We start from the raw sequence: 27,161 nt of genomic DNA on the forward strand, positions 1-27,161 counted from the left end.
TGCCATCCTGAGCCACCACTCATTTATAATGATCATTAAATTGAACTTCATTAATGTTAAAGAGTCAATTTTATTACAAAGGAAAGCAAAGGAGGGGGGAAAAAAGAGAAGAAAAAGAAGAAAGAGAAAGTCTTAAAATCCATGTGCAAAAAATGGTAGCTATAAGCCTATAATGTGGATTAAAATCCCCAGGGCCTATTTTATATTAAGGTATTACAATAACTGCACATGCAAATACATACAGGCAAGTATTCATAAAATTGTATTCCCAGCCTTCTAATCTTTAAATAAGCATTGCCTTTGAGTAGCCATATGAAGTTAGGAGATTTGTGCATAGAACAACAGATGCAAGATGAGGTAGGAATTCAATGTTTGCGAGCTCCAAGTCAAAGTGACTTATCTGAGGGATGGGATCTTTATTTCATGCAATCTTATCTCCTAAAATTCATCATTTTAAGATGAGTAGAGAATGACAACAAAATTATTTTTGTGATTATGGTAAGAAACTCATTTGTCAACAATACCACCAGTCTGGTCCTATCAATCACTCTGAGCTGATACTGGATGGAAGTGAAAATTGTCAAACTGTATAATGGGCAGGATAAAAACAGTAATGAGAAATAAAGCTTGCAGAAAAGCATAAAAAGAGGAAAATACAAATGAGTCTATTCAATGACTTAAGAAGATCTGGAAGTGATTGCCAGGGAGGAAAAGGCACGGTTATATAAGGAGAAAATAAGAAAGAGGTTTTTTTGGTAACATTTCTAAGATTCAGTTATCTAAAGAGAGCAGCTGACATTTTGCGAGACAGCAAGTTACTAGGGAAACGTACATCATGCTTTCTCAGAAAGGCTTATTTTGTTACAGTTCACAGAACCACAGAGTCACTGGGGTTGGAAAGCATCTCTGGAGATCATCTATTCCAAGCCCTCTGCTCTGATCGAGGTCAGCTAAAGTAGATTTCTCAGGGTTGTGTCCAGTCAGGTTTAAGTACCTCCAAAGATGGAGACTCCACAATCTCTTCGGGCAACCTATGCCAGTGTTTGATCACCCGCACAGCAAAAAAAAAGTTATATCTTATGTTTAAATGGGATTTCCTGTATTTTAATTTGTGCCTATTGTTTCTTTCTCCATGTCCCCTTAATTTGAGATAACAGGCCTTTGATAGGAACTCTCATTCTAGTGAATTAGTATACTTTCATGCATGCATAGGCTTGCACTTGTGAAAAAGAATATGGGGCTATTGAAAATGCCAGAACATATTTGTTCTATGCACACATATTTGTATGCCACATTATTTCATTTTGCCTTATTGTGTCTAGAATCTTTTCAGTATTCAAAATTATGCTCATTCATCAAAGGAGTAAGACAGTTGCAGCATTATTTATTCTAATCATTTGCTAAAATCTCAGTTTCTTCCTCTTTCATGTTATAAAAGATTACAGGCAGTTGCTTGGCAAAGAGTGCTGAAATGTTGTAACCTGTCCCCACTTAAGCCTCTGGGGCTGAAGACTTGACTACAAATGAGACAGACATAGGCTGCAGATTTCCATTCTAACAAATGCAAAAGATTTATCTGTGAACATATCTACACACAAACAAAGACATTGAGGGAACATATGCCAGCAGATTGGGGCACTCTGACTTCTCACTTATTTGCATCCAGTCACTGTCTCTTCTAACATGCATAAACAACGCAGGAAATGGTCTAGAAACCACATCTTCCCTAGTCATGTCATAGCAGGTAGATTACAGAGTAACACATCCTTTTCCTCCCTCTCCTCCTCACGTCAGGACTCCTGCCTGGCCTGCTAATCAGGGACCCTGCTCCAGCAGCTGTGCGCTTGGGTCTGCAGCCATCACCGCTGTGCTCAGGATTGAGCCCAGCTCCACTGGCACACGTGGGTCATATGCTGGGCCTGCCAAATAGGGCCACCCCAGTGGAACCCAAGGAGGATGGGGTGAGAGACTGATCCCTGCACAACCAGCTCTGCCTCTGCATTCAAAAGTAGCTTTTAGGCTATATTTGTGAGAGGAAAAAAAATGGTGGCTCAAGCTTCACAGACTGTGTATTATTATAATGAAGTGGCTGGATTTAGAAAGTTAAAACTCCATTCAAGGTGGGCTTTTTATCCCTACAGGTGTTTGATCTTGCCTTTGGGGCCTAATCCAGGGCTTATTTGCAAGGCTCCGACAGGCTACAGTGAGTTTATTAAGCCCTAATATCTGCCAGGAGCTATATGTCTCTCATAAGATCTTTAGCACCTTCAGCCCCTACTTTCAAGGGATGTGCCACTCTTGCCATGGTCTGAATGGGGTACTGCAGCATTTAGATTCCTTGCTGAGCACTTCTGAAACAAGTCCTAGAGATTTTGTCTTCTTGCTTGCTTTCAAACAGCTAAAGGCATCAACTATAGAGGACACTGACTTGCTGACAGGTGACATTCCCATTTTCTTGCTTACTCTGCCCTCTTCTTCTGGAACAGTCTTTGCAGTTGCTTTTGTTTCACAGACTTGGGGCTGTTATATTATTCGTGTGCAGCTGAAAGAAGTCAGTGAACATTCTTGATCAAAGAACGGATTAAAATAAGACGGTACAGTGAGTACATATTTGCTGCCTACATACATTTTTCCAAGAAGTCCTCACAAAACAACCGTGTGTGCACAGGCTGTACTTGGGATGCTGAGGGTGTTGAGGTCTGTAAGATGATGTTTGGTAGCACATGGCTTCAATAAAGCAACAGGTCCCTTTGCTATTTGTGTTCTCCTTAATGAATATTCAGTTAGTATAAGGAAGCTAAGAAATAGACCTAACCTGGCAGAACTCACACCCCATCTTCTCTAATGCAGTTTCTAATGAATTTATACATTTATTGTGTTTCTTCCCAATACTGCTTGCTTTCATGAAGAACCACTAAAGCCCATATTTAGAAGCCTTTATATACAGTAGCAAATCTGGTAACTGTTCATATAATATTTTCTGCAGAAATTACCAGAAAATGCTACAGAAATAGGCCAGTCAATGAAGCTGACCTACAGAAGGAAAGCCTCAGCTAAAGCAGCAGAGTGCTGGAAATGGAACTTTGAATTGCAATTCCTCCCAGCTTGCACAGCACTCAGGTTAAATTCACTAGGCTTTTGCAGCTGAGAAGAAGAAAATCCTGAATGCCCAGATAGCACCCAACATGTTTCTATTGTGCAATGATGTGTGAGGGAAAATGCAGCTGATTTTGTAGGGATGTAAGTTTTTGTATTTTGAAGAGCTTCACTACCTTTCAGCATTACTTCAGAATCTTCCTTATAAAATTCCTCTGACAGATTGTGATAATACCAGTTCCTCACAACAATACTTCAGCAATTGTCTAACTCTTTAGGCTAGTATCAGCCAGTATTTTAAGATCAGATCAGATCAGACCTGGAAAATTGTATTTTCCTCTTTGAAGATTTAGATTTACAAACAAGAAAAAAAGTCATGCTCAAAAGAGGAAGGACTTTGCAAGAAAAAGGAACAAGCCTATTGTGAAATTCAAAATCACTCCTCAGCGTCAACAAAAGTACATGAGGCTGCACCTTGTGTAATATCTTAAATGGCTGAAGTCCAATAGCTAGATCCTTTTTTTCTGCTGGGCTCTTTGTGCCCTCTTCAGGATTTGTAGTGAAATGAACAGACAAGCACTAGTGAAATTTATTTATACTTATGAGTTCACAAAATTATACCTGCAGAGAGGCTTGTTCCCAGCAAAGCCAAAGGGATAAACAATGGGAACAATACCAGATCAGAAAAAAAGGTATTGGCTGAACTTAAAATCTGCTTGCTCAGTATGAAAATACAGTTTAGTGTTTGAAAAACATATTTGAAGGAAAACTGCACCTTCATAGCTGCAGTGGTCAAAAAGGCAATTAGGGCACTCAGGAGAGACTGATGGGAGGGAGAAGGAATGTTGGGGGGGCAAAAGGATAAATAATTTCAGGAGCTGACAAAGCACCTTGAGGAAAATGTCAGACCTCTGCTATCCTTCTAGATTAATTTGTCCCCAGGCAGAGCAGAAGTGAGCTCAGAAAAGAATCCTTCAGGTTTTTTCTTTTTTTAATCAGGGTTCATAGCTCCACTGTCCTGAAATAGGTCATTGCTAGTATCTCAAAATATGCTTGCTCAACATGCCAGAAGGCATAATGCACATGAAAATCTCTCTGACCCAGTGCTGGGCAGGCCTCTATGTTTATTGGGGTTGACACTCCTCAAACTTCTTTTGCTGGTGCTGCCAGTTTTTTGTGGGACTTCTGAATAGTAACCTCCATGCCCTCAGGCTTTGCAGCTTAAAACACAATGTTTTTCCTGTCACTCTCACCTATTCTTTGTGCTTATGAATATACTGAAATGAGTGAGAATTGCATTATCAAAAATTCAAAAACCAGGAGATTGGTCAAGAACATTTTGTTTGTGTAAGGTAAATCTAGGATTAGAGCTTTCTTTTCCTCCATTTGGCTTCCAAAATCAGACTTGCCCAGTTATGTTTCAAAACTTTCCTCTACTATGAGGGGAGTCTTCAACTCTTTATGTAAAAAACAAAGGCTGAAATTCTAATGCCATTTGAGTTACAACAGCTCAGGCTTTAACAACACCAAACACTGTGACACCTTGATGAAAGCTGGCCATATTGTCATCATGCCCAACACCCCACAAAGCTCACCTAGCTCACCTGGGGTTAATGATTGCTGTCTTCTATGGATTTACTATTTGGCTGCCACTGATAAAGAGATTTCAGGAAGGGTCGGTGTGTGCCTTCAGGGCAGTTGTATGTTCACACTGTTCACTAGAGCTGAGCCCAAGACAAAAGCACCATCCCAGCACACCTCCTGACCTGCTGCTGCTGCTATGTGTAGGGCTGGATGTGGTCAGATGCAAGACTCAGCTGTTAAAGTGCCTGCAGGTTTAAGCTAACCTGCTCAGCACTTGAACAGTGGAGGTGCAGTCGCACAGCCCATAGGCACCTCAGCTGAGAAAGACAACTACCCAGGTGAGCTGGCTTTATGACAGCCAGCTGCCAGACCATTTCCACGCAGTTTAAACAAGACCAGGGTGGGCACAAGAGCCAGAGCAAGACTGAAGACATATAATTCTTGAGATGTTTATAGTGGCCTAAGGATGGAGCTGGCTGATGGTGTGAATATACATGAAGACAGGAATCAGCTGTAACGCACAGTATGCTGTGTGAGTTGAGGTTCCCAGAAAGACACTCCATGCCCTTTGTAGTAACAATGTGGCATGACATCAAGTCATGCAGGGTGAGACATCAGCACACCTTTTGTGCGTCTGTTGTTGGTGTGAGCAGCTTTATTCTAGCAGACCTACTGTCCACAAAATCAGAAAACTCCTTAAATAAAAGCATAAGCATGCACAGCTTGAACTTCAGAACTAAGTTCTCTCCTGGCTTTACCACTAGATTTGATTTATCCACTAGGGAGAAGACATTAGGAGGGCAAGACCCCCCTCTTTCACCACCCATCCTGACCACCTTTGAAAATGTTTGAAGTAGCTGTAAGTTCAAAACACAAGCTTGCAATGGGTCATCCCGCAGGAACACAGGCTTCCCTCCCTTCTCCTTGCTGTGGGAGGAAGCTAAACACATGCTAGCACTTAACAGAGTTACTCTAAGATGCCAAAGTAGTTATTTTTACTCTTAGGATACCAAGCCCTTGTAGCATAATGTACAGACCTTGTTATTTTTGCACTTGGTCAGCAATCTAGGAGAATTTTTTAAAGTCCATCTAGCAATCAAATATCTCTGCTTACATACAGTATTGTAGGAGACAAATAACTTGTAAATAATTCACATGAAGCGCTGTTGAAAACCACCAAAACTTCACCCCAAAGGCTTATTGCTGTACAGAGGCTTTGAGATATTTTTTCCTGCAGAGAGGCTGCATAGGAGAAAATAACTACACATACATACCTCGTAGCTTTGGGATCCCAAATTACAATGTCAGCATCAGAACCCACAGCAATTCTCCCCTTCTTCGGGTAAAGGTTAAAGATTTTTGCTGCATTTGTGCTGGTAACAGCTACAAATCTGTTTTCATCCATTTTTCCACTGTACTGCAGAAGAGTACACAAAAGCAAACTCCTTACTTTTTTAAACATGGAATAAAAAAATGTTCCCATTGTTCAAAAAGCTAGGATGAGTGACAGCTCCACCAACATCACATCAATTTGTTTTTAAATGTCATACTGAAGAGTTTAAAAGAAATAAAAGTAACTATTTTTCTCAGATGCACAGACTGCAATGTACATTCACTGAATAGGGTAACTATCTTACTTTGCCCCACAGCAAAGGGAAAAAAGAACAACTTTAAAGACAAACACTCTGTGAATCCCGTCCCAAGTCAACTGAAATAAAAATTTTTAGCTAGGAGTCAGAATGTTGGCTGCTCACAGCTTGGACAAGTGCACTCTATGCTGGGTTAAAAACTGGCTAGACGTCCGAGCCCAGAGAGTGGTGGTGAATGGAGTCAAATCCAGTTGGCAGCCGGTCACGAGTGGTGTTCCCCTGGGCCCTTCATTGATGATGTGGATGAGGGGATTGAGTGCACCTTCAGTAAGTTTGCAGATGACACCAAGCTGGGTGGAAGTGTTGATCTGCTGGAGGGCAGGAAGGCCCTACAGAGGGACCTGGACAGGCTGGATCGTTGGGTCAGAGCCAACGGTATAAGATTCAACAAGGCCAAGTGCCAGGTCCTGCACTTGGGTCACAACAACCCCATGCAACGCTACAGGCTTGGGGAGGAGTGGCTGGAGAGATGCCTGGAGGAGAAGGACCTGGGGGTGTTGGTTGACAGCCAGCTGAACATGAGCCAGCAGTGTGCTCAGGCAGCCAAGAAGGCCAACAGCAGCCTGGCTTGTATCAGGAGCAGTGTGGCCAGCAGGAGCAGGGAAGTGATCGTGCCCCTGTACTCAGCACTTGTGAGGCCGCACCTCGAGTACTGTGTGCAGTTTTGGGCCCCTCACTACAAGAAGGACATCGAGGTGCTGGAGCGTGTCCAAAGAAGGGCAACGAAGCTGATGAAGGGTCTGGAGAGCAGGTCTTATGAGGAGCGGCTGAGGGAGCTGGGGTTGTTTCGCCTGGAGAAGAGGAGGCTGAGGGGAGACCTTATTGCTCTCTACAACTACCTGAAAGGAGGTTGTAGCGAGATGGGGGTCGGTCTCTTCTCCTTAGTAACAAGCAATAGGACGAGAGAAAATGGCCTCAAGCTGCTCCAGGGGAAGCTGAGGTTGGGCATTAGGAAAAACTTCTTCACCGAAAGGGTTGTCAAATGTTGGAACAGGCTGCCCAGGGAAGTGGTTGAGTCTCCATCCCTGGAGGTATTTAAAAGAAGGGTAGACGTGGTGCTTGAGGATATGGTTTAGTGGTGGACTTGGCAGCAATAGGTTAGCGGTTGGACTCGATGATCTTAAGGGTCTTTTCCAACCTTAACGGTTCTATAAAAATGTGTTTGTATAGTGGCCTGTGAGCAGTCATCTGAGAAGAAAAGCATAATGAAAGTGGTTGTCCTGGTTTTGGCTGGGATAATTTTCTTCACTGTAGCTGGTACAGTGCTGTGTTTTGGATTTAGTATGAGAATAATGTTGATAACACATTGATGTTTTAGTTATTGCTAAATAGTGCTCATAATAGTCAAGGACTTTTTCAGCTTCCTGCGCTCTGCTGGGTGCACAAGAACCTGGGAGGAGACACAGCTGGGACCCTGACCCCAGCTGACCAAAGTGATATTCCATACCATATGATGTCATGCTCAGCATATAGAGCTGGGGAAGAAGAAGGAAGGGGGGGATGTTTGGAGTAATGGCATTTGTCTTCCCAAGTAAACATTATGTGTGATGGAGCCCTGCTTTCCTGGAGGTGGCTGAATGCCTGCCTGCCCATGGGAATGAAGTGCTGGAGGAATTCCTTGTTTTGCTCTGCTTGTGTGTGCAGCTTTTGCTTTACCTATTAAACTGTCTTTTTCTCAACCCACGAGTTTTCTCACTTTTACTCTTCATATTCTCTCCTCCATGCCATGGGGGTGGAGTGAGCGAGCAGTTATGTGGGGCTTCGTTGCTGACTGGGGCTAAACCATGAGAGTGGTGAACACTGCTTTTCTAAATAATGGTGTGTGGGAAGGGAAGAAAGCTTTCCAGACAAACTTGCAGAGTTGCGTTCTATTTTATGAGTAAGAAAAGGGCAGATATTACTGATCTAAGAACCTTTTGAAAAATTATCTTGCCCAACAGAATACACTGATCAAAAGCAGCACTGATGTACATATACATGTCTCCATTTCATACTAACCACAAGCTAGATTATATTCCAGTTTACAGCCACTAGAGCTATGCCACAGGTGAATATAAGCAGAAGTCTGCTTTGTACATACTAACTGGAGCTGAATCCCAAATACAGATAAACAAGAGAGATTCTGAACCACATCCCTACTAAATGTGTGAGGTAGATAATTCTACTGTGGAAAATATGCTTCACAGTGCATTATCAACAAGACTTCACTGCTGCAGGAGAACTTAATTACAAAGTTGAACTAGAACCTCCAGAACTTAACAATATTGTATTAGCCAGAGCAACCTAACACCCAGTAAGCCTAAGTAATCCCTCACCAGATTGCCTCACCTCCACCCTCATCAGACCACCCCATATCCAAAAAGCCTGGCCACTGGCTTTCATACTTATATTTGTTTAAAGCCTGAAGGGCATTGTCCTGAGAAGCGCTAAGCATTCTTGTGACGGCACTGAGAAGCTAAAGTCAATGGGACTTGAAGGTGCTCATCTCTTCATATCACAGGACTAAGCTATGCATTAGAGAAGAACTTATCTCTAGCTTGTTTCATCTGACTGAAAACACAAATTAGAAGTTGACAGGCACACACTCAGTGTAGAAGCTCCTCCAACAGCTACCTTTGAAAGACATCAAAGAGAAAAAAAATACAGAACTGACCAAGTTGAAACTGTGGGCACCTCTTTCCTTTTATTTTCCTTTCATCTGATGAAAAAAATGCTGCAAGTAAATGTGCTGTGTACTACCACTGAAACAATAGCAGTCCTTTGCCACTACATGATGGAAATGATTCTTTAGTACTATTTTTTAAGCACTAAGAATCTTCTTCTATCATCTCCCAGGACCATAAAGTGAGAGTAGGGATTCTTACGATGTTTGATCAAAGGAGTTATCCTATGATAAATACACTTGCTAAAACTGGAGAGTTGATGATGCTGAGATGATATTTTGTTGGAGAAATCAATTACCTCCATGTTCAGACATCTTGATTACTTACAACGCCTTTTTCCCATATGACTGACATCCTGTCTTCCACACCATTCACTCCATTAGGGATTTTTGTGAAGTCATCCTTCCCCAGAGCTTTCTGGCATGTGTCAAAGGTGCAGTTGTCAGTCCCTGTCACAGATAGGTCATCACTATGGAGAAACAAAGTTCATTATGAACCAGAGTATGTACAAGACAGTGCCACATAGGAAAATCTGTTGCCAGGCTGGAATAGATCCACCCATCCCTTCTTCAAGAAAAAACTGATATGCCCTGCTAGCCTGTCTTCAGTCACACCCTCCAAGAGTAGCTCCACAGTAACAGCCAGTTCCCTGTGAAGCAGTTTTCTCTTCAGAACCCCCTCAGAAGAAGCCAGGCATCAAAAATAACACTTTTACTTTGGATATGTCAAATGTGTCCCACAAATGGAGGACTGTCCCACTTTGCCCAGAGCAAAGGAGTTGTTTCCATCCTCGCTTAGAGCAATTTTAGACTGTGTTACTCCACATACCCTGTGAAATTGCTGTGGATCTGCGCAACCATCAGTCAGTGCTAAGGCATACCTTCACAGACTCTGGTCAAATTCAACCCTTTTGTGGAGTTAAGCTATATTTGTAATGAAATACCAGTAAACTACACATTTTGTTAACTGCAAGTATCTGTAGGATATTTCTGTTCCTATTTTCTTCTGAAGGAGATGTTATAAAGTGGCCATTTTATACCTTCAGAAGTCAGCAAGCTTAGTTTTTATGCAGCATGTGAATTTCAAGTAAAAAAGACAGCTGACAACAAAACCCAGAACTTCCATCTGTGACCCCACTTCTTACACATTTCTGACCATCTTACAGCGTTACTGTCCCCCTCGTCATGTTTCAATTTTTGCTGCAGTATTAGCAAGGCAAGGCTTATTGATTAAAATCAAACAGGGACAGAAGGCCACAAGAGTTCAGAGAAACAAAATCTGAACACTTTCTAACTTCCTTAACAAAAAAGACGTTTTTCATCTATGGTTTCACCTTCCATTTCTCCTTCCAGATAATGCAACATTCTGTACTTAGAAAAATCTCAAGGGCATCAACCTGTTATTATACAGTCCAGACAGAATTTGCTGTGTATTTAGGCATCAGCTGTCACTGTTTGCTCATCTGCTTACTTGGCCAGTAAGTTCATGAGGAAACCAGGAGTAGAGGGATCTGGTCTCAGTGGAGGTCCCATGACATACGCTGCAGCATGAGCCCAGTCTTTATTCCAATAGTTGGTGCCATCGGTGCCAAGACTAGCAGCAATAGGCTCCCCATAAACCACCTTTCCTGAAAAATGTAAAGTAATAGTATCATCATCAAACAACATAAAAATGCATGTCCTGTATTTTCTCTGTTCTGGATCTTTTTGGAGGCAATGGATTTAAATTTGAACCAGCATTTCAAATTAAACACCAACATATGGAAGGACATAATAAACTAAGCTATAACACAACATCTCTGTTCTGAATATTCTGTTGGTGATCTCACAATATATTTCCTCATAAGAACATTTCTTGGGCAAACCTTTTAATTAAATTGTTGACAGCTATAATGGCATTTACATATTGTTTATGAGGCATGTGACTGAGATTTCAAAAGGAACACAGTTCTCAGTTGCAGTAATTGTATTCAAGATCCATATATTTCTTGGTAGTACCTGTTTGGAGCTCTGAAGTTATCGACTGTGTAACAATGTAAGTTAATACATACAGCATACAGACTTTGCAAGGTGGTACTTTTAATTGTCAGGCTATAATTGTTCTACAAAGAAGAATATGGCACCAGATATAAATGTAAAGAGTGTAAAAACATTTCCCAAATAAAAAGTATAAATAATTTAATTTAAAAAGTCTTTTCCCCAAATTTTAATCTTTAATTCTTTGCTGCACAGTATTCCAGATTCCTCAGAAGATTATGTCAACCCAGCCTGGCTGTTAGCCTTTGTATAGAGCTAACATATTTTGACTATTTTTCCCTCCTAGGAAACACGGGTTTGAAACTCATCAGAACAAAAAGGGAGATGAAACAAGATGTTTCACTCCCTGAGGAGGTGGTCCAGCCACTTTGCAGTTCTGTAGGTGACAAGTGGTAATGCCCCTGACTGTGATGGTCACCAGAGAACCAGAGTGAGCTGGGACCTCACACACCCACTCATAGGCTGCTTGATGCTGGATCCCAGCAAGACCTTTCTCCCTCCTCTGCTCCCCACAGACAATGGGTATCTTGCTATGGATCCCAGATTTCACTCCAGGGACAATTCTTATTAGAACTATCACTACATTACTCCAGCAAGGGCTCAGCTGGTAATTGCTCCAGGATACAAGACAGTGACCTTTCTCTGGCTTTCTGCGTGTAAGTCAGGCATTCGCTGCACTGTTGGAAAACAGCAAAGCAAACCTTTGCAAATTTCTTTCTGCACATTAGATTCTGGTACTTCTGTGACCTACTGAATTAAAACTGCTACACTAGCATAGGTAGCTACTGAGGAGCTCAATTCTTTTCAAACTATGTTTCCCACTGCAGTAGTGCCATTCCTTAAATTTTCTGTGCTAGATTTGCAAAAAAGCCTCATACCATTTAAACTCCATAGTTCTACAGTTATTTCTACAAGACCTGCCCTGACATTACTATACTGTACATTTACTCCAAGTACTACATAGCATAATGTCTGCCACAACCTAAAGACTCCTTTTCAGCATTATTAATTTGTTATAACCATCTCAGCATGCTCCAACATGCTGTACGTGCTTGTCTGATACTGACACTTTGGCTTGGAGCATTCTAAGTTTCCAGACCCACTTACCTACATATTTTACACTTGTGCTCAGAAGGAGACCACCAGCATTTTTTGAACTGGAAATCATGACTTAAGCAGTTATTTGCTGATTTTTGCATCTTATTTTCAAAACCCAAAGCACTGGAGATGAAGCCATCCATGTAAGTGATATGTCAACTCAGTGAATGAGGAGGTTTGAGTCAGATTAGTGTTTTCCTAATTCAAATCTGCTGCAGGAGTTAAGGGGATCTTGGCCTTCCTTGGGCAACTCCAAACACAGTGTTTAGGGCAGGTTGCCGCAAACCTAGATATATACAGAAAAAGTCCTACTTACATAACCAATCTCCTATATTTACCTGTTAGGTTTTTGACAGATTTTTCATGAGCAAAGTCAGTGGAAATTGGGAGAGAAGGAAGTGTGGTATGGTGTAGTGTGTGTCTTTCCTACTGCATCTAAACACGCTAAAGAAACTGCCATCCAAACCTAAACAATTAATCATTAGGACATAGCTATAAATGATGAAAGCTAAAATAATAAGGAGAAAATGTTTAGCTTCTGTAAATTGTTTTGTTATCTCTGTTTCACAACATAAAAATGAAAAGAATTTTCCAAGCTCACAGTTGTATATTCTGATTTGATTCTAACTCACATACCACAGCTGATAGTATTTCTGCAGTCAGAATTTGACCTGAGCAGCTCCCCTCATTCCCATGAGTGGGAAGGGGTACAAGTTATTTCCTCAAGTGATTTTGCAACTGAACACTACAGCTTCAACAGAGTACATCTGGACACTTCTGCTGACTGTGCAATTTCTTGTGTTTCATTTGGACCATGACTAGGCAGACTGAAAGGTGCAATAATATCAAGATTCTGCTTTAATCTAAATGACATGGAAATTCTGCATTAAGGCTCTTTTAGCTCGATTGATAACAAGGAAATTCTGCATTAAGGTTCTTTTAACTCAATTGGCTTCTGCCTATAGACATAAAACTGGAGTAATGCAGTAATAAATCAGGTTTTTCCATTTGTTAAGTTTTCCTGCATTCAATAAGAATAGTAAGCAGAAAGTGTTTGGTCTTCCTGACATCTCTGAGCTGCTGCAAAATAGCTGTGGATTTTGTGACTTCTTCATCAGATGCCCAAACTGGTTGGCAAGAGCTATTTTCACATAAATTACTTTATAACAAAGGAGAACATGCAATTGCAATTTATTTTACCACCTATCAGAACTTAAAGAAAGTTATAATCTTGAGAAACACCAATTAACATTTACAGGCTTGAAAAACTGGTCCTTGTGTGCTTATTCTACTAAAAGTTTCAGAAGCACTTAAGATAAGGTCATGCAGGGCAAAGATACTCACTGACCAGCTATGATCTGAAAGAAGCAGAACTGCAAGGCAGAGTTTATTGAATCAGCCATAGCATTGCATCAATTAGGCTATCTACAGTCTGGACCTGAGCTGTCCTGCATGAGCCAGCTAAAAAATTGGCATTTTTAGTTGCACTTTTGTGGTCAGAATCAATTTGAGGGTCTGTATACCCACAGCTACGGACATGTCCTTCCTCTCACTAAGAGCAGATCTAACCCATGACTGATGGTAGGAGGTACCAACTTTATAAGTCTCAGCAAACTTCTTGTAATCTTACCAAGTCCATATTTTTGTGGAAGGGAGAAACTTTTTAAAAACTGTCTTTTTAGTAAGATGCAGCTTGCCAGCTCTAATCTGTGCTAGAATGCCTTATTTCCTTAGCTGTAACAGCACATTTAAATGGGCAAAGGGGCATGATCTCCGGTGGGAGGCAGTATAAGACACATATCCCGATGTCACAACTTATTAGCCTTGCTTCCCTGTAGTCCAAGGGAATGGGTGACAGGGCCACATTAGTTTTCCCCAGTAAGTTCACATCAGGTAGTCTGAACAAGGACTGGACAGCTGGACACCAGTGCTGTGAAGCCTTGTCTTCTCATTGAAGGAAGACACACAATAGCAAAAAGAGGATCCTCTTTGACTTCCCATTCAAGGGAATGAAGCTGAGCACACATTGATATCAGACTAGCCTTCTGTGGAAGCAGGGAGTTCCTCTACCTATTCTAACAAGATTCAAGATCATGTTCTGCCCAGAGGTGAAGAAGCAGCCCACTGAGACGAGCAAGAACAGTTCTTGCAAAGATACTGTCTTTGACCCTCTCAAATGGAGCAATGGTGAACCATTGCTTTTGGCACAGATTCTGACTGCATGAACCCAGGAAGCTATAAAATCCATTTTGCACCACAATAAGCATAAGCTGTACCAATTTCTTCTTTCTACACATCGAAGAAACATACTGTTATCAAGTCACTTATCATTCTGGCACTGCAGACTATTCTTACAACACACGCCTAACCATATTTTACAGTATTTACTATCAGCATAGAATTTTGTACTTGAATATTGTTTTATAAAACACTACACCTCTCTTAGCTCTTTTATGCTCTCAGTGTTTCATCTTTAATCTGGGTATTTTAACTGTTGTTACAGCTTCTTGTAGTTATTGTTGACACCATGCCTGTGAATGTACAAACAACCATACACTGATGGATATAATCCACATTACCAGCAGCACTGTCATCTAGTGGAGGAATCTAATATAGCACAGTACCAAAAGATGTGCTGGTAAAAAATATTGTGATAGATTCTTTTATAAACTTGAATTACTGCTAAGTCTTACTAGAAGTCATAATCAATATATATTCCACATAAACTTATCTATTGTTATTAGCACAATGATATCATGTTGGTTTTGATGGCACTTTCCTCAAGCTCTTATACTCTGCATTTTGCTATTAATAATCTACTCCCCCAGTGTAAGCACTATCTAAAGTCAAGAAATAAGGAAACCGAGGTATGCAATCATATCAGATTAGGTCAGATGAACACAAGCTGAGATGTAAAAAGATAACAAGGACAGATACTCCATAAAGTTTTAAGTCCTCCAAAACACAGGCCTCTGCCCAGCTCCTTTCACTGATATAATGTCTCCTCACAGTGCTGTGGTTCCACCGGCTGCTCTGGATGAACTTACAGATGAGGAGGTGAAACATCCTGAATCCCTACATGATTCAGGCTGCTTCTAGCCTGCTAAACAGATGGTCAGGAGGGTCAGTCTCCCTTGGCTGACCAGAACTGTTTATGAACCCTGCCTGCAGTGCATGACCTGAGAAACCCATCCCTGGAGGGAATTGAGGCTTTCAGACACTGTTATCACCACCATGATTTCTAAGTGCCCAGTGAGTGAACAAGAGCCCTGGTCATGCCGTGGCACTGTCTGTAAGAACATGTTGTGGTATCTGTTGTAGAATTTCTCTGGTGGTAGTACCTTGCAGACTATAACACAAGGGAAGGGAACAGCCGAGCATATATTGTCTTGGACTAGCAACATCATTTGTAATGCAATAGTGCTGTCCTGGCTGTCACTTTGACCTTGGAGGTACAGTACGAAGGAGAAAAAAGTTGGCTTTGGGCAGAAGGGAAAGTCTCAATCCCAGTTGCTGTTCTTCCACACTGCTTAGTTCCCTTCCGGCCCCACAACACACAGAGTTTAGGCATCCCACTCCAAGAAATTCACCCGTGTTCTGAGGGTTATGGCATGCTTGACAAGTAGGACAATGTTTGGTTTTCCATGACCCTTCCTCCAATGCCATTGCCCAAGCATAAAAGAATTAGGACTTTTACCTTCTCTTCGTGCATTACTTATCACTCTTGCTGCAGATCTACTCATTACATGGACGACGAAAAGGGGACAGTTTACAGCATTTGCTATGGTAATTGCTCTCTGCGTAGCTTCAGCTTCCACTTCTTCAGGACGACAGAGCTCGTGCCCCTCAGGGCCAGTTATTCCCATTGCCAGCATCTTCTTTGCACCCTGAACACCATACAAAAACACGTAAGAGTCAGTTAAAGTGCAGCCATGGTGTTGTGAACATGCTGTCAGCCAAATGGATCCTAAACCAGCCACTGCAGATATTTTGAGAAGAAAAAAAAAAATCAGTTGTCATTTTTTTCAAGTGAAGTTATTATCGTGTTATCTGAAATCCAATATATCTCTCCATAAACAGAGGTCTCAGAATACGTAAGTGAATTCAGGGAACATGCTCCACTGGCTTGCAGGGACAAATCACCGCTTTTGAAAATCCTACTTCTCTCTCAATATGTACTCTTAAATGGTCACAACCAGTAACTGAGACGACAGTACTAACCCCTCATTGGAAAAAATCTGAAATACCCTTACTAAGCACAAAGACACACATCTAGAGCCTCTGAATGAGGCTCCAAGGTTTTAAGAGGCATAAGGTTTTGTCCCCACTCTATTCCTGGGGTTTGTCCTTTGCTGATTTGAGATTACATAGCAATAAATTAATTTCCATTATGGGACCTGGGGCAGAGTCAAAGCACTACTGACTAGAATAGTTGAAGAAAATAAAAAATATCAGTGTACTTCCAATATATGAGACCTCCCCACATACTCCCAATGCCTCCACACAGCACTAAGATGGCAGTACTCAGTGTGAATTGAGGCTAACTATGCATAGAGAGACATTGAGACTTTTGTTCCCAGTCAGTGAAGCTTTCTCTGTACTTCTGGATTTGTGCTGTTAGATGAGGTGACTATGTCTGGAGAGACCTACGGTGAGGCATCACACATCTGACGTCTAAATACTTGGCCAAGTGCTCCCCATTTGACCTGGTCAATGGTAAGGCTCTGACTGATGCTTTCTTTGTCAGTCAAGTATACATATTATATTGCAAGTATATATATTATACTGCAACTATAACATTACAACAGGATTATTTGCCTCCTGTCTACCCTGAACCCAGGACTCCAGATTACAATTTCTTAGCCCACCACAAGCATTCTTTAGGATCTTGGACAAGATGTTTGTCTTCAGTTCCACTGAGGTAAAATAGGGTAGAAAAGCCTTTCTCTATGATACAATGATGGTACCGATATATCTATTGAAGTCCTTAGGTAACAGGACCATTTATATTCCTGACTTTGATGGAAAAAATGTCAAATGCCTACCTGGGCAATTAGCTCCCCATTCTCTGCATGGACTTGAGCAATGGCTCCAAGTTCCTTACAGCAGGAAAAAGCTGCATATAACTCCTCATCATTGACCATATACAGATCTTTATAGGCCATAAACATCTTGAAGGAGTTGACACCTTTGGTTTGAACAAGGCTTTTCATTTCTTCCTTCACCTGAAATACAATATGCCATTTTCAAAACAACCAGCAATAATATATTTTACCTGTCAATGGTTTTGTATAAAGGAATTGTAAGTATGAAGGGTGAGCCGTTACTCACCCATCAAGCATATGTTCAGTCCAGAAAGCCTAAGTCACATATTTAAAGATTTAAAGACTAATTGATACTGTTCTTCTTGTATCAACTTGATTCTCAAAGTACATAAATCAGTACCACTGCAGTGCAGATTCTGGAGGCACAAGCTAATTGCAGGAAGGGAATCCTTTTTACAAAAGATAGTGAAGCAGAATTTTTTTCCAAATAAACACCCAGTCCAATATTACAATCAATGTATCCAATTTCTAGAGTATGAAGATTTGTGCAAAATTTATTTTCAAAATTGGATTGTAATAGGCTTCAGCTTCTGACAAATAACAGTGACAGAAAAGGTCTTATCTCCTAGAGCTTTGTCCTGACTCTAAACAACACACAGCCTTTTGAAATATTTTGTTGTCAAACAAAATGGCTGTAAAACTCTAGATGCAAGTCTGTTTTTTTCTTATATGTACTCCTTGATAGGATTCCCTGTTTCTGCTAGAGTCTGCGAAGCCCAGCAAACCTTACGTCCCAATGAAAGAACAAAAGAAAGGTGCAGATTTTAGCCCAAAGGTTTCTTGTGCAGCTGCTTAGCTAGAACTATCCATTACCTAACTTTGTCTCTCCCATCCCATTAGAATGATAGTGACAGTAATTGGCATGTATCTGTGATGTTATTACAATTTTCATGGGATTAATTCCTTTCAAAAAGTAAAGTATTATTTTTCATCTTCTCTCTAATAATTTAGTTGGATCTGCCCAAGAAAGGTGAAAGACTGAAAAACTCAGTGAAATTTTCTGGGCTTATCCAGAGGAGGAATGGGAGCATATCTTGAGTGGAAATTATCAAACAGATAAATACCTGACACAAGGCCCTGGTATGGCACAAATATAGAGGCACATAATTTATTTTCTTCTTCACTAATTACTATGACTATGGGAAGGCATTGTAATGAATCTATGTCTTTAATCAATACTTTAAATTCTGAGAAGATCTACTAAGGCTGTTTCAAATGCACATTCCTCAAACTTCACTGGAGAATTTATTTCATGTCTTTGCTTTGAGCTACAATTTGGGGCCAGCCTATTTAATGCTCAGTACACAGAATACCAAAATGAAGTGTTTGCAGAATGAAGGCTTTGTTTTATATATTTTAAAAGTTAAAAATTAGAGGGAATACTCATATTTAAAAATGGAATTTATTTAATATATCTATGTACTGATGCATGCTCTCTGAGGATCCAAAGTGGTCTTGTAAAACCTGGGTCAGGTTCAGACAGATGTCAAGCACCTGAGAAGTTAATTTATTCAGTAAAGCTTTCAGGCTATCAGCAAACATTCACACAACAAGGACGATTCTCATATACGTAAATTCCAAAAAGGTTTTTTAGTTAATCTCACATTCAAGTAATTATGGCTCCAGTTCCACTTTACTTTAGGGGGTTATTACTGCAGTCACTCAGGAGCAGAGCTTTCCCTTCACAAAGTTAAGCACCGTATTTTTCATGTATACCCTTAATAAAAAGAAACACCAAACCAAACCAAACCAAAACAAAACCACCAAAACTCAACAGGAGCATAGATTATCAAGTGTTCAAGTAATAAAAGCAAAATTTATGCAAACGCCTCTTGAACCCTCTGGCCTGCCCTGTCCTGGTCTTGCACAGCTGCTTAGTTTTCCTTTAACTTTGTGCAGGACTATCCAAAGAGATAGGCTATCTGCAGTCTTTTTTTTTTTCAAATACATGTAATTTTTAGAAGGATGTAGACTATTTCTAATGCAGTTTTTACACACAAAAATACACTATTACACTGCCAGCAACATATTTTTAGCACATGACAGCTAATTCAGAGGGGGTGCGATACCAGTTCATGGAATTAAAAATCAGCTACTGCGTCTACCTTGTTGCTCCACCATGTAACTGCCACGTGCAGTGAGTAATCACAGCAGACTTTAGGGTCTGCCCAGCTTTTCCATGTATCAAAGGCTTCAATAAGAGAATGGCCTTTCTGAGGGATGGCAAAGTCGATAATCATTGTGGTTCCACCTGCTATAGCAGCCTGAAAGCAAGAAAGTTAATATTTAGCCATCAGAAAGAATGCAAATTTCCTCCCACCCTCTCGGATTCCCTGTGCAACAATTAATCTTGATACACTGAAAAGCCAAAAGTCACTGAAGAGTTTTCCTGAGTAAAGTCTGAATTTGCAAAATGATTGTGGAGATTAATTTAACCTCCTTTGTGAAGGATATTGTCAAACAGGTATTCAGGAGAATCTATGGGGATATTCTCAGACTGAAGGAGAAGATTTTGCACATGTACAAAATCTTATCAAAGATTTGGCGATGAGTCTTCAGCATTCATGCCTCAGTGAGTTTCCTTAAGCGGGTGGAATCACTGAGAAAGAAGAGCACCAGAAGACCATAGTCAACTTCAGAAATGCTTCCTCGGGGTCTACACAGTTGAAAAAATAAGCCTGTGTGACAGGAAAGTACGAAGGGGCAGATATACAATGAAAAACCCCTGATTCAGTTTGAAAATCCAGTGTGAAAGTCCCCAAACTCTTGCCTGACATCAAAAGGCTTTCTAAAGGGCTTTAAAATTATTTTTGTTACTGACAGGATATCATTTAGTAAAGCTGCATAGCAGGTTTTGAAACAGAATGAGGTATTTACATCCTTCATATAAATATTTACAAGTAAATAAATAAACAAAAATTTTACTTTATGTATGAGGACCAAAAAATGCTTTTTAACCAATAATTTTCACTGTCCTTTATGGACAATTGATTTATTACTTTTTTTTTCCTTTGAAGGATCTTTGTTAGTCACTCCCAGAAATCAGATCCCTGACTAACAGAAACTGGTCCCGTATAGAAATTCCTCTGCTGTTATTGTTGCAACCTTCCAAATTAGCCAGAGAAATCCTCTCTATTGCTCTGAACAAAATCTCTTTGCACAACACGTAAAACCAATTCAGATCAAAATATACACAGTTCAAATCCATGCTAAATAACTCTTCCTATTTCTAGATCCATCAGTCCTTCCTTCTCTCCACTTAGCAATCAGTAGCAAAATTGTAAGTATGTCAGTATATTCTGCAAAAAAAGAAGTTTGGAGAGTGGCATAAACATTTGTGAATCAGCAGAACATTTTCTCCAAGAGAAGTTGTTCATAGTTTCAAAAATTTTTTTCAACAAGAAAGGTTGACTTATTCGTTAAATAGGGTTTAGAATTAAAGAATATTTTAAACTTCAAGAAAAAAAAAGTCATTGGTTGCATAACTCCACTCAAAGGATCTTTTATCCCCTAACATCTTTTTTCCCCTGTCTTTGTAAAGAGAGGTATTCTGCACCTTTATTTATTCAGCTGAATAGGTAAATCTTAACTAATCGTCGTCGCATGTTTTGCAACAGTTGGAACACAACTTTATCTCTGATTCTCTTGCGAAAATATTTGTCAGATGTCGACCTTCAGTAAATAGCTCTGAACACTTTCCACACTTTAACCCGGGTTAAAAAGATCTACAATGAATGGCTAACTTCTTGACATCTGATCACTAGGCTGGATCTAAAGCCTTCTTTTAGGCACCAAAGTGACTATCTGGCCATCCTGTTTTGTGTATGAAGTCTATGATTTGCAGCTTCCCTGTCCAGTGCCGCAAAAAGTTATTCAAAAAACCTATACGCCAACTGAAACTAGTACTTTTTTGCAAGTTAGCTCACAATTTATCTCAGATGTAGGCACCTACATCTGAGTTAGTTTCCATCTTCGCATCCCTTTAAAGTCAATGGAGACACTTGAAGAATAAGATCACTTACACATCAAGCAGACATCTTAAGAGAAAGCCACAGTCCTTGGCCATTTCTTTTACATGTTTTCTCCTATCAACCAAAATCTTCTGGTTTCAAGTCACAATTCTCAGATGTCTCTTGCAATGTCAGTTTTCTAAATACATTGTTGATAATTAGTTTCAAAAATGGTCTTCACAGGGAAATAAAGGATTGTTGCAGAAAATGACAAGACGTTAATATATAATTTTTTGTACTTTAAGTCACGTAAACTAAATATTCCAGAAATCAGATTCTGCACTTCACTCAGCCAGGAAACATACTTTGTGATGTGTGTAGAGAAACAGAACAGACATTGTGGAGTTGATTTTTTTCTCTCCATTTATCAAAAGCATAAAAAATGCTTGTGGAAGCCATTTTGGTAACTACAATTTTTTTTTTCAAAAAAATATTTCTTCTTTATAGACATCTGAAAAAGACAGCATGGTGAGATCCATATAATAGTAGATTCCCTCATTTCTACCAGATAGCTATGGAGGGGACTTAGTTTGGTGAAAAAAAAATTACCATGATCAAATTTGTAATCCCTTTCCAGCCTATCAGTTCTGGAGTTGGAAATTCAATGCTGTAGTTTTCCTTTTATATCTTACACCTGACTTGGAGAGACATGTTATTCTTGACATAGTAGCCATTTTGATATGGCAGGAAAGGTCTGCTGTGATGCACAAAATAATCTTTTGTCAGTTTTGCAGAATAATTACAGTCTATTATAATGAGCCACTGTAGAATCATAGAATATCTCAAGTTGGAAGTGATGCATAAGGATCATCGAGTCCAACTCCCTGCTCTTTGCAGACTACCTAAAACTAAACCATATGACTAAGGGCATCGTCCTTGAACTCTGTCAGGCTGTAACTGCTGTGCTCATTGAGAAGAACGATTCTAGTGCTTAAAACTATCCAGTGTAAAATATTTCCATTCCAAATAACATCAGAAACACCAGCAAATCTATCTTGAGTCGGAATAAATATCGTTATTGAAATAAATATGCTGGTAATTTAAGGATAGCACACAGGTCATTTGTAGCCCTCCCTTCAGTACTCTGGGCTCAACATTAAAAAAAGCCAAATCCTTGTTAGAGTGTGGAAATGCACAATTACATCACTCAAACTATTTAACTCTCACTCTCATGACATGATGGGGCAAGTTAAAAATTAAATTTCCTATTAAAGAATAGGGTCAATCTAAGCAGGACTGCAAGCTTTAAAGGTTCTTAAGAGTTGTGTGGTTACTGCACCACACCATTTTTTAAGAGGAGTTGAATTTAACTTATTTCAACTATTTCAAAGAGGCAAACTAGTATTTTGCACATCAGAAAAAATCTATATCAGTGAAATCCATTTCTTTAGAAGGGATACACTATCGCTTTCTGCTTTTTAGCAAACCCCTGTTCTGCTGTGAGAGGGACAGTACATAACAGGCTCTCTGAGGATGCTGGCTAACAGACAATTCAAGTAGGGCAATGTGATCCCTTCTGTGGGTGAAGGACTTCAGCCTGCACAGCAAAGCTCTTATAAAAGCACTTTAAAAATTTTAGGGAGCTCTGTATGAGTATTTTTACTGTATGGAGATGTTGCATAATACTCTTAACACTAGTAATTCAACCACAGCTAATGCAGGGAATGTAATGAGATCAGCTAAAAAGCTGGAAAAAACCACCCTAAGTGTAAACCCATGAGAAATTAGATACTTTTAGAAAGTGTATTTGAACTGGACTTTCACTGAGAGACACAGTAAGGACAGGAGTAAATGAAGAAAAGCTTGCGTTCCTCCATGCTAACAGAGGAGAAAAATCAGATTACCACAGAAGTGCTCCGAATGCACTGGGGAGTTAAACCATTGCTTTAGTTAACTTGGAAAAGTATGAAGCCTGTTGCGTGTACCAATGCAAATTGTAGCCTGCATGGCAACAGCCAGGGTAAATGTCTGTGCTTAACACTTGCCACCCACAGCCAGAAAAGTCTCTGAAGGAACGCAAGCAACATGCTGGTTGAAGGTGGCCTTCGGAGTACCGCAATTGCTTGTTAAAATGTCCCAGCCAAGGGATAGTAACAATTGCCTTTGCTTGATTCAGACTCTCTTCTCTCTTTTAGAAGTAATATTGAATAACCAGCAGACATCCCATTCTAAGAAAGCTCAGATGAACACAGAGACACATGTATGTGTACCCACCTTTGTTCCTGTATAGAAGTCATCTTTTGACCTGCTACCCATAAAAGGGAACTGCATGTGTGTGTGAGTATCGATGCCCCCAGGGATCACCAGCATGTTGGTTGCATCCAGCATGACAAGTCCAGTGGGTGGCTCAGGGTTGAGGTTCGGTCCCACCTGCTGCACCACTCCATCTTCCACGTACACATCAGCCACCACAGAGCAGTCATCATTCACGACTTTTCCCCCTTTAATCAAAAGTCTCTGCTGAGCCAGGTTTTGGGGTGGCATGTGAGCCTAGAGAGTGGAAGTGAGGCCTCAGCTCGGAAAGTTGCTCTTGCCTGAAAGTATTTGACTGCTCACCCTTCTCCCAGAGCAGCAGGTTATCTCCAAATGGCCCTAAACACACACCACGCAGTGCTATTTACACAGACTGCCCATGGCAGCTCCACCTACGTCCCGCAGCAGAGCACCAATGCCCAGCGAGTGCAGTGAGCCAGCGTGCAGGCTGCCGGCAGAGAGATGGCTCCAGACCCTTTCTGCTCCAGTTCTCTTTGCCTGGAGAAAGCAGGGCCAGGCTTTCAGGAGGGTTCGGCTGGGTTCTCCGGGCACTTGCTCCAGCCCGCCCTGTATACCCTGGGCTTTGAAACACTCTGGGCTGTTTTGAAAATGCATTCATCAGCCTGTGATGCCCAAAGGTCACCCAAGCCCTTTGCAACGGGGTTTGAGGAAACCAAGGGTGACAGGAGCTCTCCACAGGGGTGGCTAGGGAGCCCGAGGGTGACCTGAGGTCCCTGCAGCCATGTCCAGGGAGCCTATGGGTCCTGCCCATGCAGAGGGGCTGGGAAAGCTCAGGGCAGCAGTGACGCCCATCTCAGCTGAACCCCCGCAGGCTGATATGGCAGGGACCCTTCCTGCTGCCATGGGACTGAGCCAGTGCTGGAGGACATCAGGAACTGCTCCCGAACTGTTTCTCAGAGGATGGTCTGGTACACACAACCCTCAGGACCTAAACACGGCTCTCACCCCACCGCCAGTGCCACCATTTGGACACCACCCCGGGCAGAGGGGGCAAGCCCCTGGGGATCTCTGGAGGCTGCCGAGGCCTCTCCTCACCCTGTCTGCAGGAGGTTCAAGCGCCACAGCCGTGTGGCTGCTCTCGAAGGACCACATGAAAATCATCTTCCGGTAGCTGTTGCCTTGCGCCATCTGCCCTGCTGCCCCGGCCCACCGTGCTGGGGCTGGCTGTGCCCGCCGACCCCGCATTGTTGTCCACACAACCGCTGGCAGCCCCGCCCGGCGCCAGGCTGTGCCGGCGTGTCCCGAGGGCCGAGGCGGTGGATGCCCAGTGGTGAGATCCAGGGAGAAAGGCAGGTTGGACTTCTGTGGTGGGTTTCATACAGGGCTGGCCTGACCATGCTGGGAGAGGCAGTGTGTGCATTTCAGAGTATAGACCTGGAAAAAGAGGAGGGGAAGTAAAATTAGGACAGCTAGAAAATGAGCAGAAGAAGAGCAAAGATCTGCTCTACACCATCCTAGAGGCCCCTGCTTCTACGGACTTTGCTTCTCCAATAATCCGGGCTTTGAGTACTCAGCAGTGACACTGCTCAAGCATGTCCCTGAGTCTGCTGAGCACCAGCATCTTCATCCCCTCAACCTCTTCCAGTCCAGTGATGATGGCTTCAGAAGACAGAATATTTGTCTCTGAGGGCTGTGAGAGGGTGCACACATATGCTACTGAAAAGACACTTAGACGAATGACACTAGACTTGGAAAACACTTTCCCATCAGTGTGTCGCCTTTGTTCCTTCTCTCCCAGTGGGTAGGAGAACAGTACCAGAAGTTTTTCTTTGTATCTGCTCATCCCAAATTGTTTTTCTTATGCCTCACTTTTGTGTAGCGGGACTGAGACCCACTGGGATTCATCACACCACACAGCAACAGAAAAGGTCAAAACCCATTTGGAAAAGCAGAGCAGAGAATGAGAACAACAAAGCCAAATGTCCCAGGGCAGCTGTGTGGCGCTGAACAGGCAGGAAAGAGCAACCTGCATCTGCCATGTTGGCTGCATGTAAAGCTGGTAAAAAGACAAGGGTCAAGATATTGTGATGGGGATTCAGGCAGGAACTCTGGCTCACTAATTACAATGGTATTGATGAGCCAGGAACAGCTGAGTTTCAGTAATATGATGATTCAGATGAAGAGCTAGGGAATAAAGACACAGGAGGGAAGTCAAACTATAGTGCTTTAAGACAGGAATTGTGAACGTTAGAGTGAGGACGGAAGAGGTCCAGGTAGGTACTGAAATGGGGTAAGGGGCTATACTTTGAATCTCGGTGGCTGCTGAGGCAATGAACCCATTTCTCCCACCATGCAGATGGGCACCTGAATAGCTGGACTGCCAGGGATCTGAGATCGGTGTGTCTCAGGTGCAAAAGTTTCGCTTTGTATAAATGAAGTGACCTTTATAAGTGAGGAGATCGGGTGACAAAGACAGAGGTTCATTTGATCATGTGCGGTCACGTGGGGTGCAACAGTCAAGTTCTTATGCCTGCTCCAATGGGTATTTAATGATTTCACAAGGAACAGCATTGACAAATTTTTCAGCATTTATTGGCAAAGAGGCTTCACCCTGAATCTCCCAGCTCAGTACTGAAATTTCCAACCTAAAATAGTCACTTTCTTACTATTTCTCCCTGGCCAATGAATATTCAGCTATTTCTACAAAATGCATTTCTACATGACAGACCTAGATAATCACCTGCAAGTATGCTCTTGGGCTAGTGGCAGTGGTAAACTGCTCCTGCTCAAATCCTTCCCCCCGCATTGGGCAGAGGGAGATTTGAAGGCAGGCCTGCCACGTCACAGCAGACTATGGTAAGCAACAGAGTATTCAGTTCTCTTTTTTTGTGTGTTGCACAGGGAAGAGCTGAGATGACTTTGACACCTAAATGCATGAAGAGTAGCATGGCTCCAAATCCCACTTACCTCTGTTTTGGAACAGCATCAGGCTTGAGCTCCATTTCCCCTCCTCTGATTTCCTCCTGGCTAATTTAGACTTTGCGGATCTTACTCTAAGTGCCTAAACTTTCCTACCTGTAATTTCATGCCAAACTCAGAGTTGCTTTGGTCCCACAAACCAGCAAAGTAATTGAGTGTCAGGGCTTATAATGCTGTGCCTAGGAAAACTGAATTTAACCCACAGGTGGTTTTGAACACATTAAATAGGTTATTGGTAGATGACATTCAGTCTAAGCAGTCCTTTTACTTAGTCCGTCTGGACCAACAAGATAATGCCACATCAAATGCATTTACATATATTTGGTAAATATTTGATATTCACAGCTTAGCTGCCCCTCAAAAGAATGGCCTGAAATACCACCTGTGGGACAGAAATAATCCTTATAATACTGTGAGAAGACAACTGGCCCTGTGGTCATAGTGATCACTGAATACGTGTTGGTGCTGCAATAAGGCTTCTGGCTCCTAGTCAGCTTTGTAACCCTCACTGACCTACAAAACATTTTACTCTTTTTATCCTTCGATTTGCACAGTTTAAAGCAAATCTTTGCTCTGTAATAAAAGTGGCTGACTCTGCACTGTTGTACTGGTTTGGGCTGGCAGAGAGCTAAATTTCATAGTAGCTAGTATGGGGCTACGGTTTGGATTTGTGCTGGAAACAGCGTTGATAATACAGGGATATTTTTGTTATCGCTAAGCAGGGCTT

General features: G+C 41.5%; 1 protein-coding gene across 5 annotated transcripts in view; it reads right to left on the reverse strand.

The window, feature by feature from the left end:
* DPYS (dihydropyrimidinase) overlaps positions 1–23,842 on the reverse strand; it is a 108,296-nt gene extending 84,454 nt beyond the window's left edge. For 4 of the 5 annotated variants that reach the window (XM_075085587.1, XM_075085586.1, XM_075085585.1 and 1 more), the window contains exons 1-7: positions 23,456–23,842; positions 19,337–19,495; positions 17,172–17,351; positions 15,824–16,013; positions 10,463–10,619; positions 9,320–9,461; positions 5,955–6,097 (exon numbers count right to left, since the gene is read on the reverse strand). In XM_075085587.1, the coding sequence (XP_074941688.1) occupies positions 5,955–6,097; positions 9,320–9,461; positions 10,463–10,619; positions 15,824–16,013; positions 17,172–17,351; positions 19,337–19,495; positions 23,456–23,725 (1,241 nt within the window). In that variant the 5' untranslated portion in view covers positions 23,726–23,842. The remainder of the gene's footprint in view (positions 1–5,954; positions 6,098–9,319; positions 9,462–10,462; positions 10,620–15,823; positions 16,014–17,171; positions 17,352–19,336; positions 19,496–23,455) is intronic. The other variant, XM_075085588.1, reaches the window with a different exon arrangement.
* Between the last annotated feature and the right edge of the window lie 3,319 nt (positions 23,843–27,161).

The sequence above is a fragment of the Phalacrocorax aristotelis genome, chromosome 2 (genome assembly GCF_949628215.1).
Source record: "Phalacrocorax aristotelis chromosome 2, bGulAri2.1, whole genome shotgun sequence".
Lineage (NCBI taxonomy): Eukaryota > Metazoa > Chordata > Aves > Suliformes > Phalacrocoracidae > Phalacrocorax > Phalacrocorax aristotelis.